This window comes from Myxine glutinosa, chromosome 8 (genome assembly GCF_964187855.1).
Source record: "Myxine glutinosa chromosome 8, kmMyxGlut1.1, whole genome shotgun sequence".
Classification (NCBI taxonomy): domain Eukaryota; kingdom Metazoa; phylum Chordata; class Myxini; order Myxiniformes; family Myxinidae; genus Myxine; species Myxine glutinosa.
The window spans coordinates 46,361,836-46,377,197 of NC_136268.1; the positions used below are offsets into that span (position 1 = coordinate 46,361,836).

The 15,362-nt window shown below is 41.8% G+C and overlaps 1 protein-coding gene across 11 annotated transcripts in view; it reads left to right on the forward strand.

The window, feature by feature from the left end:
• The window catches only part of LOC137432446 (traf2 and NCK-interacting protein kinase), a 100,550-nt gene that overhangs the window by 1,788 nt on the left and 83,400 nt on the right, over nt 1-15,362 (forward strand). For all 11 annotated transcript variants that reach the window (XR_013624303.1, XR_013624306.1, XR_013624304.1 and 8 more), the window contains exons 2-5: nt 3,402-3,467; nt 3,924-3,980; nt 8,369-8,494; nt 13,876-13,986. Coding sequence is in view for 4 of the 11 variants with exons in the window: in XM_068124386.2 (XP_067980487.1) it covers nt 3,402-3,467; nt 3,924-3,980; nt 8,369-8,494; nt 13,876-13,986 (360 nt within the window). In the remaining 7 variants the exon portion in view is untranslated. The remainder of the gene's footprint in view (nt 1-3,401; nt 3,468-3,923; nt 3,981-8,368; nt 8,495-13,875; nt 13,987-15,362) is intronic.

A 15,362-nucleotide genomic window follows, 5' to 3' on the forward strand; every position in this document is an offset into this window, starting at 1 on the left:
TGGCGAAAACCAAAGACAGCATTTGACCACAAGAACCTGATACCAACTGTAAAGCATGGTGGTGGAAATGTTATGGTTTGGGGCAGCTTTGCTGTATCAGGGCCTGGGCAGCTCACCATCATAGAATCCACTATGAATTCTTCATTGTACCAGAGGGTGCTTGAGGATAATGTGAGGCCATCTGTCGGAAAGTTGAAGCTCAAGCAAAGGTGGACCTTGCAACATGACAATGACCCTAAACATACCAGTAAATCCACCAAGGAATGGCTGAAAAGAAAGAAATGGAGGGTTCTGGAATGGCCAAGTCAAAGCCCGGATCTAAATCCCATCGAGATGTTGTGGGGGGATTTGAAACGAGCTGTGCATGCAAGAAACCACTCAAACATCGCACAGCTGAAAGAATGCTGCATGGAGGAGTGGGCAAAAATTTCTCCCAGTCGATGTCAGAGACTGGTAGACAGTTATAAGAAACGCCTACTTGAGGTTGTTTCTGCCAAAGGGGGCAATACCACCTATTAGAGCCAAGGGTGTACTTACTTTTTCCACATGCGAAATTTGCATTTATGTTTATTTAAATTATACAATGGACTACAAAATGTAAATGTTTCATGATATTTGTTATATTATATCACCTTTATCTATCAATATTGTTGAAATGAAGATCAAATAGCTGTATGTTGAAATATGTTGAAAAATTCAAAACTTTACATGGGGTGTACTTACTTTTTCACGTGACTGTACATACAGTATACACAGTGTATATGCAGTATATACAGTATACACACATCATGTATACAGTATATACAGTATTCACACAGTACATATACAGGATACACACATTGTATATACAGTATATACAGTATATACACAGTGTATATACAGTCTATACAGTATACACACAGTATATATACAGTGTATACAATATACACACAGCATATATACACTATACAGTTTATACAGTATATATATATATATACAGTATATACAGCATACACACTGCATATATACAGTATATACAGTATATACACCGTGTATATATATACAGTATATATATATACATTCGCAGAGAGGAATGGTTCCATGAAGCTAATGCCCTTTGTGCTTTGTCTTTAACGAAACAATGCTTTCTCTTGCCATTGTGTGCTTTGGAAACAGGAACCGACGGGTATGTGGTGTGCTCATGATATGAGCACACCACATACATACAGTATATACCGTATACACACAGTATATATGCAGTATACACACAGTATATATACAGTATACACAGTATATATACAGTATACACAGTATATATACAGTATACACACAGTATATATACAGTATACACACAGTATATATGCAGTATACACACAGTATATATACAGTATATACAGCATACACACTGCATATATACAGTATATACCGTATACACACAGTATATATGCAGTATACACACAGTATATATACAGTATACACACAGTATATATACAGTATACACACAGTATATATACAGTATACACACAGTATATATACAGTATACACACAGTATATATACAGTATACACACAGTATATATACAGTATACACACAGTATATATGCAGTATACACACAGTATATATACAGTATATACAGCATGCACACTGCATATATACAGTATATACAGTATACACACAGTGTGTATATATATATATATACAGTATATACAGTATGCACACCACATACATACAGTATATACCGTATACACACAGTATATATACAGTATACACACAGTATATATACAGTATACACACAGTATATATGCAGTATACACATAGTATATATACAGTATACACACGTTATATATAAAGTATATATTTACATTATATGTATATATAATGTAAATATATACTTTATATATAACAGTATACACACAGGATACAAACCGATTAGCCATGTGAAAATGTTTGACATAAGGTGTAAATAATCTGGAATCTGTTCAGAGTGCCAGCGATAAGTCACCTACTCTTTGCAAACAGCCATCTTGGCCTCGCCCACACTACCCATTGACATAGTGGCATGCTCTCCAGGGTCGGTTCTCAACCCAGGAAATGTCAATGACATGACAGAGAACGATCTGCTCTGGAACCGAGTGTGGTCATTGATGGACATATGCATGATTTTTATTTTTTTTAGGATATAAAGTAATTACATGGCACTGGGTAAATGAAATTACCAATTGTTTCTTATTTTCATGGGTTTTAATTGTTTTTATTGTTCCACCTACTAACGAACATGATGAAGATTTCTAAATCTACCTTAATCGTAGGAACACGCAAGTTAGCTCGTATTTTGTATGGATGCTCTTGCGCTGAGTCAGTATCAATATCTTGCACACCCATCTCATTGAGGATGTAAATTAAATGAGTAATAACTTTGTGCATCTCAGTGTCAAAGTCTGCCTCAGAATTGCAGTACATGGAGAGATGTGTTGTGAAGGTGAAAGACAGAACAGGGTTGGACGTAATGGACCATGTAGAGAAAGAGGCTTTTTCGCAGAGAGGAATGGTTCCATGAAGCTAATGCCCTTTGTGCTTTTAGTGGGGCGGCTTAGCCCAAATATTCAAAAGAATTGTGCATTTTGTGATACAAGCACCAAATTTGGCACACTAGTAGACTATCATATTATGAAAAGATCTGGATATTGGGCCATCTCAGATTCAGAGATTTGATTTTTGCAAGATTTGCAGATTTTGCAAGCTGAGATTGCAACGCCAGGGACGGCCGACTCCTTCCTACGAGCTGCCCACGTCACCCGCACAAGAAGAGCTCATCAAATCACTGCAGCGGCACTGCACATCCTGCAACACCGTGCGTATGAACGCCACTGTATGACATATGCTGATGATGCAGAAGACCTGCCTGAGTTCGAAGACTGGTGTCACCAGAGAGGAGAAGACATTCCCAACTTTCAGTACTGGGCAACTGTGCTGGAACTAGAGGTGTTGGTACTGGTCTACGTGCGTTCTCTGCGGCAGGCTTCATTCACGACGTACCTTGATGCCCTGACGGAACTGGTCCCATGGTTCCATGCCTTAGACCACACACACTATGCCAGGTGGGTCCCTGTTCACCTGAGGGACACGGTTGCACTCCCAATGAAGCACCCAGATGTAGCCAGAGAATTCAGGGCTGGCAACTTCACTGTACAGAAGACGAAGAAGGTGTTCTCTTCGATCCCAATCGAATCGAAATCTTGCAAAAATCAAATCTCTGAATCTGAGATGGCCCAATATCCAGATCTTTTCATAATATGATAGTCTACTAGTGTACCAAATTTGGTGCTTTCCTCACAAAATGCACAACAGGTTTGCTATGCTGCTACACTATTTGTCTTATAACGAAACAATGCTTTCTGTTGCCATTGTGTGCTTTGGAAACAGGAACCGACGGGCATCTTTGAGTTGGTGGAAGTGGTGGGGAATGGAACATATGGCCAAGTGTTCAAGGTAAGAAGGGCAACAAAACGCACATTTGAATCACATGCTTCTAGCACCCAATCAGGATGCATACCACATATCTGCACCGACAAAGAAAATTTGGGAAATTCATGAAATTTCAATAACTGCTGAATCAATAACTGTTTCAATAACTGTTGTTGTTGTTTTAAAGCTTTTTTAGACTTTAAAAGTTGTTGTTGGTGGTGTTTTAAAAGTTAAAGTTTTTAAAGTTTAAAAAGCGTTAAAGTTGTTGTTTTTAAAGTTGATGTTGTCTTTTTAAAGTTTCATTTGATGTGGTAAATATTGAAATTAAGGTTGTTTTGCGGAAGTGTTGTAGTTTTTGATCTGGTTGTAGCCAAATGAGACATCTGTGCAAGGATCACTTCAGGTTTGATGCCAACTGTTCTTACCTTTAGCAGGTTTTGTTGTACCTTTTCACCGAATTGTTTTTCTTTGTATTTTCAGGGGCGGCATGTAAGGACAGGACAACTGGCTGCAGTGAAAGTCATGGAAGTACAGAGTGTAAGTGTACATAATGACTGGAGATTAGAACAGTTCTTATTCAGAATCCAATCTTGCAAACATCCCATTCTTAAACGAATCATTGACCATCCAATGACAGATGCTGGAATCTCCCCTTTTTATTCTCCTATTTCTTTAATGCCCCTACTTATTCCCACCTTCTTGTAGGGTAGGGAAAGTTGTTGGCCCTAGTCTTTCATAAACTGGCTGGTTATGCCTCGTACTGTGCCGGACTGTCCCGTACTGTCCCGTACTGTCCCGTACTGTCTCGTACTGTCTCGTACTGTCCCGTACTGTCCCGTACTGCCCCGTACTGTCGCGTATGATGTCGCCCCGTACTGTCGCGTCGCCTGATGTTCATCTGAAGGTGATTTGGGAATGAATTTCTAATTTGTTCAGGTGCCTAAGATAACTCACCTACTCTTTGTGAATGCAGCGATGGATCTTTAAAGCCTCTCACTAACGTCCAGTGTTGGCAGATGGGTTCTTCGGCTTAAGATCCATCCGAGGGACGGCTCACATGTTTATGGATCACCTTGCTTGCAAAATTCCATGGTGCGACAGTTTATAGCTTGGTCGAGATTCAAACCCAGGCTTCACAGATCAAATAGGGTTGAACAAGACTCATGACTATATCCAGCCTTACCTAGAATCTTACGTCATTCTATATCTCGGTAGAACGCATACCTCCGCCAGGCTGAACAGCTTATGTTTTGTTCCACACTGAGAGGCCGGATCTAGTATCCTGAACCAAAATCGAATTGGCTTGTTCTTGTCACCTACCCATCTCATCTACTTAGTTTGCTAATAATCTGTCCACGACTTTTACAAATATCATGTTAAGTATCACTTGTGGCTCCATCTCTCAAAAGTGAAGAATCACTTTAGAGATTTAAAAACTTCTCGTGTCTGGATCCGGATTCAGATCATCAAAATTGAATCAATTCTTCCTTGTCACACATCCAACTTGTCCACTAAGTTTTGTTCGAATCCATCTAACATTTTTGAGATATCATACTTGAGATTTTTGAGATATATTGTTTTTGGCCCTATTTCTCAATGGTGAAGAATCACTTAAAAACTATACGATCTAGATCCGGATCCGGGTCTTCACCAAATTATAATCAATTTGTCCTTGTCACACACCCAACGAGAACACCAAATTTAATCTGAATCCGTCCACAACTTTTTGAGATATCCTGCATACAAACAAACAGACAGGGGTAACTTGGGCAGCAGAGCACATACTCCGCCAGGCTGAACAGTTTACGTTTTTTATCCCACTGATAGGCCAGATCAGCATGCAGACCTTAATCAAAATCAAATTGGCTCGTTATTGTCAACTACCAACTCGTCCATTATGTTTTGTGGGAATCCCTCCACAACGTTTTGAAATCTCATGCTAAAAATGGTTTTTGGCCCTATCTCTCAATGGTGAAGAATCATAAATAATTTTCAGATCCAGATCCGAATCTTCACCAAAATCGAATTTCGCCCTTGCAACACACTCAACCTGTCCACCAAGTTTTGGCCGATTCCATCAATAACCTTTTTGAGATACAGTGTTATATATTGTTATGGGTTTCAGAACGAGCGTGCCAGGGTGCACGAGGGTGTTTATTGAACCCGCCTCTCGACCTCCAATCCTGAAGCCTCAAGCCACGGATAACTCTGTGGCCGACGGGTTGCTAAATAACCACCTATGCCGGTTGGGATAACTAGTTCTAGCAGGGTCCTCACGCCCAGCTTTGTGTTACCTTACCTGGTGAGCTAGCTATCTCAAATGGGGAATCGCGATCTCAGTGTTGACTTTGTTTACTTATTGCATATGGCCGAGCGAAACCATTCGGTGGCTATTTTACTGGAGCAAATCATTGGGGTATGACGTCCCGTATATTTATTATGTGCACACTATGCCGAACCAATGATGGGAAAGACAACTGGGCAGGTTTGGAAGCAGTTTACCAAATAATAAACACGTATCAGCAAGAACAGCATTAACAAGGCATGGATGTACAGAAACCATTCACAAAGTACATACCAGGCAAAGATACAAAAGAAAAGCAATGAACCCTTAGCACGTAAGCCCCTTACAATATCTTACTTCCCTACAAAACATAAGATAGGTGCGCCATCACAATCATCCGGGAGAGTAGATAGGAATAGTAAGCAGATAGAGAGAGAACTGGGTGCTGGTTCGACCCCTAGCTCACCCTGCACAGACAGGCAGGCCTAAGGTCAATCCCAAAGTGGAAGGAAGAGAAGGAGGGCAGGGTGGGGAATAAAATGGTGTCAGTGCTCTGTTGGGAATGTCGTGTGTAAATCGGATTGGAACCACCATGGTCAAAGATCGCATGCTCCCCTCCCACCCCACCCCCCCTGCCCTCTGAGCCATTTGGTCAGCGCACTCATTCAGGCAACAACTTGTACAGGTTGCTCATGGTTTATCAGTGAGTTCCTGGAAGACAACAGCTTGTGCAGGCAGCTCATGAAGGCAACAGCTCTTGGCAGAGACTCCCCATTGGTACAGATGGTTTCGATCGTTTTTTTGATCACTGGCTCATCCCGTTTTTATAGAACCTGCCCCAAGATGGGGCAAAGGTGCTCTTGAGGGCCCCCTTACCCATTTGTGTTCTCTCCCCATTGGCTCTCCTGCTTGCCATGTCTTTGAGTGCCTTACATAAGGCTCCTTCACAACTGAGTAGTAGACACCCTTCTGGAGGAATCTTCTGCGGATATGCTGCCATGATTCCCTCCATTTTAGCGCTGTGGTCGACCTTGTATTGTGAGAAATGTTGTCTTGCATTTTAAATGGTGAAAGTGTAGAGAAGGAAGGAAGGGAATTAACTTACCTGAGGATCGAATGTGTATTGAACGATGCAGGATTATTTTATTCCGTACTGGGTTTGAGGGGTGTGGGGTGTTGAGGAGGAACAGAGGATAGTGGCTTGGAAGCGAAAGGGTGAGAGATTGGAGATGGATGTTAACCGAAGAGGGGGGATTTCTGGTGGGGGTACGGGGTCTGAGAGGCAAAGGATGAATAACAATACATATTCCCTGTCCCCTGTATGAAGGGAAGGGACCTGTCTCTGCACACATACGAATGAAATATATATTTCTCCTATTTGTGTTGGATGCAACTCCCCCAGGGGTCCATTTTCTGTAAGCACAACAATCTCGTTTTTGACCCTCAAGAGAGAGAGAGAGAGAGAGAGAGAGAGAGAGAGAGAGAGAGAGAGAGAGAGAGAGAAGGGGAGAGAAAGAGAAAGGGGATAGAGAAAAAGAGGGGGAGAGAGAAAGGGGAGACAGAATAGTAAAAGGGGGAGAGAAAGAGGAGAGAAAGGAGGCAGGGGGGGGGGGGGGGAGAAAGAGAGCAGATAGAAAGGAGGTGGGGAGAGAAAGGGGAAACAGAATAGTAAAAGGGGGAGAGAAAGAGGAGAGAAAGGAGGGGGGGAGAGAAAGAGAGCAGAGAGAAAGGAGGTGGGGAGAGAAAGGGGAGACAGAATAGTAAAAGGGGGAGAGAAAGAGGAGAGAAAGGAGGGGGGGAGAGAAAGAGAGCAGAGAGAAAGGAGGTGGGGAGAGAAAGGGGAGACAGAATAGTAAAAGGGGGAGAGAAAGAGGAGAGAAAGGAGGCAGGGGGGGGGGGGAGAAAGAGAGCAGATAGAAAGGAGGTGGGGAGAGAAAGGGAAAAAAACAGAATAGTAAAAGGGGGAGAGAAAGAGGAGAGAAAGGAGGGGGGGAGAGAAAGAGAGCAGAGAGAAAGGAGGTGGGGAGAGAAAGGGGAGACAGAATAGTAAAAGGGGGAGAGAAAGGAGGGGGGGGAGAGAAAGAGAGCAGAGAGAAAGGAGGTGGGGAGAGAAAGGGGAAACAGAATAGTAAAAGGGGGAGAGAAAGAGGAGGAGAGCGAAAGGAGGGGGGGAGAGAAAGGGGAGACAGAATAGTAAAAGGGGGAGAGAAAGGAGGGGGGGGGGGAGAGAAAGAGAGCAGAGAGAAAGGAGGTGGGGAGAGAAAGGGGAAACAGAATAGTAAAAGGGGGAGAGAAAGAGGAGGAGAGCGAAAGGAGGTGGGGAGAGAAAGGGGAGACAGAATAGTAAAAGGGGGAGAGAAAGGAGGGGGGGGGGGAGAGAAAGAGAGCAGAGAGAAAGGAGGTGGGGAGAGAAAGGGGAAACAGAATAGTAAAAGGGGGACAGAAAGAGGAGGAGAGCGAAAGGAGGGGGGGGGGGGAGAGAAAGAGAGAAGAGCGAATAGAAAATAGTAAGAAGGGGAGAAAAAGGAGGGTATAGGAGAAAGAGGAGGGGATGATAAATAGAAAGATAGAGAGAGAAAGAGAGAGCGCATGTGCAAGTTGATAAGCAATATTTTCCTTTTTCGATTTATGACCGACACAGGATGAAGAGGAAGAAATCAAGGCAGAAATGAATATGTTGAGGAAATTCTCTTGCCATCGCAACATTGCAAAATACTATGGCGCCTTCATTAACAAGGTTCCAAAAGGGCGAGATGACCAGCTGTGGGTGAGTAACTGGATCTGCACTCGTTTATCCTGTTCCCTTTAATCGAGCAAAACTTTCTTTTAAGTTGCTTTTCCTTTTCCTTTTTTTTTTAGAAAACACTAATAACTGGTTTTAAACTTGCTTACATGGTCATGTACCATTATTATACTCTGTGCGAGAATTATTACAATATTATGCTATGTGCCATAACTGTTATAGTCTGTGCAATAATTTTGACTTTGGTTAATGTTCTGAACAGCAGCAATGTAGTGAGATGCAATGTAGACACATCTCCCTGCTCTCAAATGTTGTGGTTGTGTGCTTCCCCTTCTCTCCCCATCTTGTCTTCCGCTCCCTCTTTTTATATATTTTGTTTGTCTGGTTGATTTGTTTGTGAAGTAAATGTTAGCTCTTTCGCGAGCCTCGATTCTGTATACAAAACAAAAAAAAAAAAGAAAAAAAAAAGAAAAAAAAGAAAAAAAGAAAAGAAAAAAAAAGATGTATCCTGTGAATTGGTGGATTTTGAGGATTTATCTGAAGGTGGGCGGAGGTTATATTTTCACTCCTGTTTTTTGTTTGTCTGTTTACTGTCTTTCTGTGAACAGCATATATCTAATAACGTTGTGATGGATTCAGACGAAAGTTGATGGACATGTTGGGTGTGTGACAAAGATGAAATGATTCGATTTTGGTGAAGATCCGGATCTGGATCTGAATACTAGAATTCTAAAAGTGATTCTTCACCATTGAGAGATCGGGCCAAAAACGATATACAGCAGCAAATCTAAAAATACAGATTCAGACAAAACATGGTGAACACGTTGACTGTGTGACAAAGCTGCATTGATTCGATTTTGGTGAATATCTGAATCTGGCTCCAGATACAAGAATTTTTTTTTTATTCTGTAGTGTTTCTTCACCATTGAGTGAGAGGGCTAAAAACGAGATAAATAGCCTGATACTTCAAAAATTTGTGGACAGGTTATTACTCAACTTGGTGGACGAGTTGGTTAGGTGACACGAACAAGCCGATTCGATTTTGGTTCAGGTCTGAATCCAGATCCGGCCTATCAGTGGGATGCAAAACGTAAACTGTTCAGCCTGGCGGAGGTATGCGCTCTACCGAGTGTTGTTCTCGTTTACCTATGTAACGACAAGTAAAATACATTATGAGTTTCTCATCCGGGCGTTATAAGTAAGTGAAAAATAAGTGATTATTTAGTGAAAAAGGTGAAATATTACTATTTCATATTTAAAGATTTTTTAATATATTTTTTTCAAGATGGCCACCACATGGTGAAGGCCACCAAACTATAGACTAGCACTAACACCAACACATATCCCATTATGAATGATGTTGGTCATATGATACAATATACCCGATACGTCAACATATACTGCAGCAGTGGCACTGTCTGCTGTGCGCTTGTACGTACCGAACCGGTACTAGATATACATGGACTTGCACGACTGGCCTGAGTTGTCTGGTAGTTGTCGTTGATGGGTGATCCCTGGTTCGAACTCCCCAATTGCAAATTCGTTGAAAATATCCCCCAGAGTCTGGGTTCTGTCGAGCTTCAATCATGGCTTCAAAAACTTTCTGCCAGCCTCCCGGATGCATACATAAATGAAGACCATTTAAGACCTTGGTCTACTGTATTTTGTCAGTAGCTCCAACTAAAGATACCGAGAAAGTTCGGCTTTGAGATCGATAATGTGCACGCTATCACTGGAGCTTGCTAGCTAACTTAACTGTACACTTTACGCACATACAAGTACTGAACCACCTTTAGAGGCCATTTTTCCCCGCGGAGCAGGGGTTGGCCTTTTTCGGGCACCATGGTCCCCTTTTTGAAGCAATGTTTTATAGCCGGATGCACTTCCTGCCGCCAACCCTGTTAGTCGCCTTTTGTGACACACAGGGAATTACCAGTGAACTGGTACTCAAGTTGCCGACTTCGGAAGGATGACAGGCCGAGTCAACACCCCTGGCGTTAATTCAGCGCTCAACGAGGATTCGAACCCAGGATCCCAGGATCCCAAGCCAGCACCCCAACTGCTAAGACAACACCAGGCTTTTATGTATATACAAGTGCATGTCTCGAAAATCACATTTGCGTGGCACGAGCAAGCGTAATTACAGACGAGATCAATTTCATTTGCGTAGGACCACAATATAATTATTGCTCTGGGTTCCAGACTCCCGTGACAAAAATAAAACATTTTTTTTTTTAGATCTGGAAAGAAAATAGTAAATATCAAAAAAAAATATGAGGCGTCCGTCAAAAAGGAAGTGGGAGGGGACGAGAAACTAATAATTTGTTTTATTGGCCAAACATACCAGGCTTGTGGTCTGAACAATTTATTTGGACATGTACGTGGGACGTTAACAACGTTATATCAACGAGATCGTCACAAATTCTAGACATGCCAAGGCTTTTTAGTTTTCAATACAAGAAAATGTTTTCTTACCAATTGTATTGAAAAATACTCATGAACCTTGGTGTATAATTGACGACGGTATATTGTTCGTAGATTGTTCGTAGAACCCTGGTGTTGGGCTAGCGGCTAGGGTGCCGGCTTAGGATACCTAGGATCCTGGGTTTGAATCCCGGTCAATCGCTGAATCAACACCAGGGGGGTTGACTCAGCCTGCTCTCAGCCTGCTTCATCCTTCCGAGGTCGGCTAATTGAGTACCAGTTCACTGGTAATTCCCTGCTTGTCGTTAAAGGCGGCAAAAAGGGTTGGCGTCAGGAAGGGCATCCGGCCGCAAAACATTGCTTCAAAAAGGGGACCGAAAAACAACAACAACCACGGTTCCCGAAAAAGGCCAACCCCGCATTGCGGGGAAAAATGGCCTCTAAATGTGGTTATTTTTTTTTAATATATATTGTTTGTAGAACCTTTTGAACACCCCTCATGTTAAGTTGAAACTGAACTTGACACTTTACCCATCAGACAAGCCTCAATTCAAGCTAGAGTACTTTAATGCGCAAAAGCTCTGGGTCCATGTGTAGAGTGTGTCGAGGAAAGAACTCATTGCTGAAAGAGATTATTTCATCATTGAAAACCAGTTATGTCATAGCGAAAGTTCTCATGAAAGTGAAATGTTCCCTTTTCTGCTTTAAATCATGTAAGCCTGCATTAAAATCTTCAATGACACAGCATGTGTAATCGTAATGATGGAAGTTTCTGCAGCTGCCTGTTGCAATGCAAAGTTCCTGGTGAATCTTCTTCCTCCTCATTTTCTTTTTATGGGGTGAGGCCTAATGGTACCAATATGCTGCTGCCCACACCTTCGGTACAATACTCATCCAATTCCCTCTATCCCCAGCCAATCTTCTCCACTCTCCCATCACCCCACCTTCCTGACATCCATCCATACACAATCTTCCCATCTCAGCCGAAGTTTTTCCCTTTTCCTCCTACCTTACTCCCTCAACCCATTAACCTTCGTTGCCACTCTCCTGGTCATTATTAAACTGCTGGATGATCTTTCTGACAACTTGTATCATTAAACATTGGTGGTTTCACTATGTTATCCAAAATAGATTTGTCCCAAAAGGTAACGGAATTTTTACCCTTACCAAAGGAGAGGGCGTTGTACAGTATTTGGATCCGTTTGCTTGACTGTTTGTTTGTCTGTTTGTCCATACAGAATGTGGTAACGTAGGCCATAAATCACACCCAATGATAGCCAGTAGTACGCGTTCTCCTTTTCAAGAGAGTACGTCTATAAAGTATGTACATTAAGAATTTGAACAAGTACAGATACATTCAAAGTACACCACCCCGATGCCAAATAAATGAATAACATCCTCCAGCGCGGCATTGCCGGGGCACCTTCGGCGCCCCGGCAATGCCGCGCTGGAGGATGTTGTTCATTTATTTGGCATCGGGGTGGTGTACTTTGAATGTAGCTCCCCTTGGCTGTGATCTTTACCTCCGCCACCAAAGGCGGATGGAGGTTATGTTTTCACCCCTGTCTGTGTTTCTGTTTGTTTGTTTGTCTGTCCATTTGTGAACAAAATACGTCAAAAAGTTGTGGACGGATTCAAGCTAAATTTGGCACAGATTTAGCGTATGCGACAAGGACGAAATGATTTGATTTTGGTGCAGATCCGGATTCGGATCCGGCTACTAGAATTTTTAAAGTCATTCTTCACCATTGGGAGATCGGGCCAAAAACGATACAACGCAGGATATCTCAAAAAGTTGTGGACGGATTTGGACAAAACCTAGTGGACCGGTTGGGTGTCTGACGAGGACGATTCAGTTTGATTTTGGTGAAGATCTGAAAATGGATTCGGATATGAGAATTATTTAATTAGCTAAGTGATTCTTCACCATTGGGAGATCGGGCCAAAAACGATACATAGCAAGATATCTCAAAAAGTTATGGACGGATTTGGATGAAACTTGTTGGACATGTGTGTGTGACACGGAAGAATCGATTCAATTTTGGTGAAGATCCGGATCCGGATCCAGCTAGTATAATTTTTAAAGTGATTCTTCACCATTGGCCAAAGGCCAACCCCTGCTCTGCGGGGAAAAATGGCCTCCAAAGGTGGTCTCTCTCTTCACCATTGAGTGATACGGCCAACCAGGCGGAGGTATGCTCTCTACTGAGTGCCGTTCTAGTTTCAACATGAACCCTACCTAATGCACCCCTTTTAACTTGTGTTTTATGCGTTTCCTCTCCTCCCTCCACTCTCTCTTCCCTCTTTTGTTGTTGAACTCATTCCCTTTCTTGCTGTGTCCAACTGCAGCACTGAAACATGATCAATGTTTTGCCTTTTACCCTCTGTCGTGCCACTCTTCCATAAGCCTCGATTGCTTTATTTTTTAAAGTTTGATTGGAGTGTCTTTTTTGAGCACTTTATTTCTGATATCATTCTTTCTGAACATCAACTTCGAACTAACTTTGTGCACACCACTTGGCTCTTCCATTAGCAGGGTTCAAATGAGCAATTATTTTATCTCTGTTTTATGAAGGTTAATCAGTATTTCGCCATAATAAATAAAACATTTAATAGCTTGCCCTAAGCATGAAAATGCAAGGTTTCTGTTTGAAATGGCAACAGTATCTGATGAATTTCAAACTTCCAAAATATTTACCTTGAACAGCCAGAAAATGAAAAAGGTCAGTTTGTTTGGCATATTCCCATCTGAACACTCGATTCAGGCTGCTGGAATAGCAGGTTCAAATCCCATATGCTGTGCTGATTTGTCCAATGTCTACCAATGTCCTTGTAACTTGTGTAAAGGTGCACCAAAGTATGCCAACCTTCTTGCACTATATAGGTTATATGTGTTCAAGCTCCACCAGGAGCCTTTAATCATAAAAGGTAACTCCTGTCATGAGTATCCACCCTGACAACACGTGTTCATTTGTTATTAGTTGGTGATGGAGTTTTGTGGAGCCGGTTCCATCACGGAAATGGTCAGGAACACCAAGGGAAACAGCTTGAGGGAGGAGTGGATTGCTTACATTTGCCGAGAAGTATTACAGGTACTTTTGCACGTTATTTCCTTTTATTCGAATTGTTTTACAAATGACCCGATGACAAATGTTTATTAGCATTTGATTTACATGTTTTGTGAATATTATAGCTTAAAACTTGTGCATCGTAAATGTAACGTCCAATAAACAAGAAACACCCTTACAAAAGATTGCACATGTGTGAATTGTGGTTATTCATGGTGAATTGTCTTACCTTCGACACCGGCATGTTTAATAGTACTAGTGGGCCCATCAGTCTATTCACTATTGGGATCAAATTTTCATTGGTCTTCATACCTGCGTGTTGTACTGCTTGAGCATTAGCTTACCTTTCACCAAGAACAGATGTGCTTGGGCTAGGGTGGCTGGGATAGTGGGATAGGGATGATTCGTTCGTCATTTTTATTATTGCCAAATGATGCTAAATTACTATTGTTGTTAAAATTAATATATACTTTGTTACAAACGCTTGCGAGGCTGTGCCGTCGAATAAACTGTTCCAACCCGTCATTTTTGATTGGCTTTATACCAGTGTTTAATGTGAGGTTATGCAAAGAAAAGAAGCGTCATAAAGTGGAATAACATCAAGACATCAAGGGTGCTGAAATGATATTTTAAAGAAAAAAACTTCCCTGGCAAATAAACTAGAATGGCACTCGGTAGAGCGCATACCTCAGCCAGGCTGAACATTTTATGCTTTGTATCTCACCGAAGGCTGGATCTGGATTTGGACCTGAACCAAAATCGAATCGGCTTGTTGTTGGCACCTAACCAACTCATCCACCATGTTTGGATCTGGATCCGCATCCAGATCTTCACCAAATTCTAATAATTTTGTCCTCGTCACACACCAAACCTGCCCACCAAATTTAGTCCAAATTCGTCCACAACGTTTTGAGATGTCCTGTTCATGGCGAAATAAAAGTAGAGATTGAAAAGGAAAGTTATAAAACAGGTAAAGACGGAGTAAGATATAAAGAAAAAAGAGGCCAGCAAAGATAAACGTACTGCATTTCACAACCCGATGCATATCATTAGCAGAACAAGCACTCACAGGGAAGGAGGAATTCAATGGGAGAAACCTCAAAACAACATCAATCGGGGAGAAACCTCAAAACAACATCAATCAGGGAGAAATATGCACTGGGTATTATCATTAATCACGACCCAAAATGGAGGGTAGAGTGTAAAGGTCAATGTGGTTTGCATAAGTATATACCAACACAAGTCAATACCTGCACTCCTAAGGTGAGGCCTTAGAGAGAGAGGAAGAGGGTGAAAAGAGCAGTTAAAGAATGACAGTATTGTTGAACAACTTTTATAATCTAAAAGTTATCAAATGTATTCCAGGCTTAATTAAAGTGTTCGAGATTGCAACAGCATTG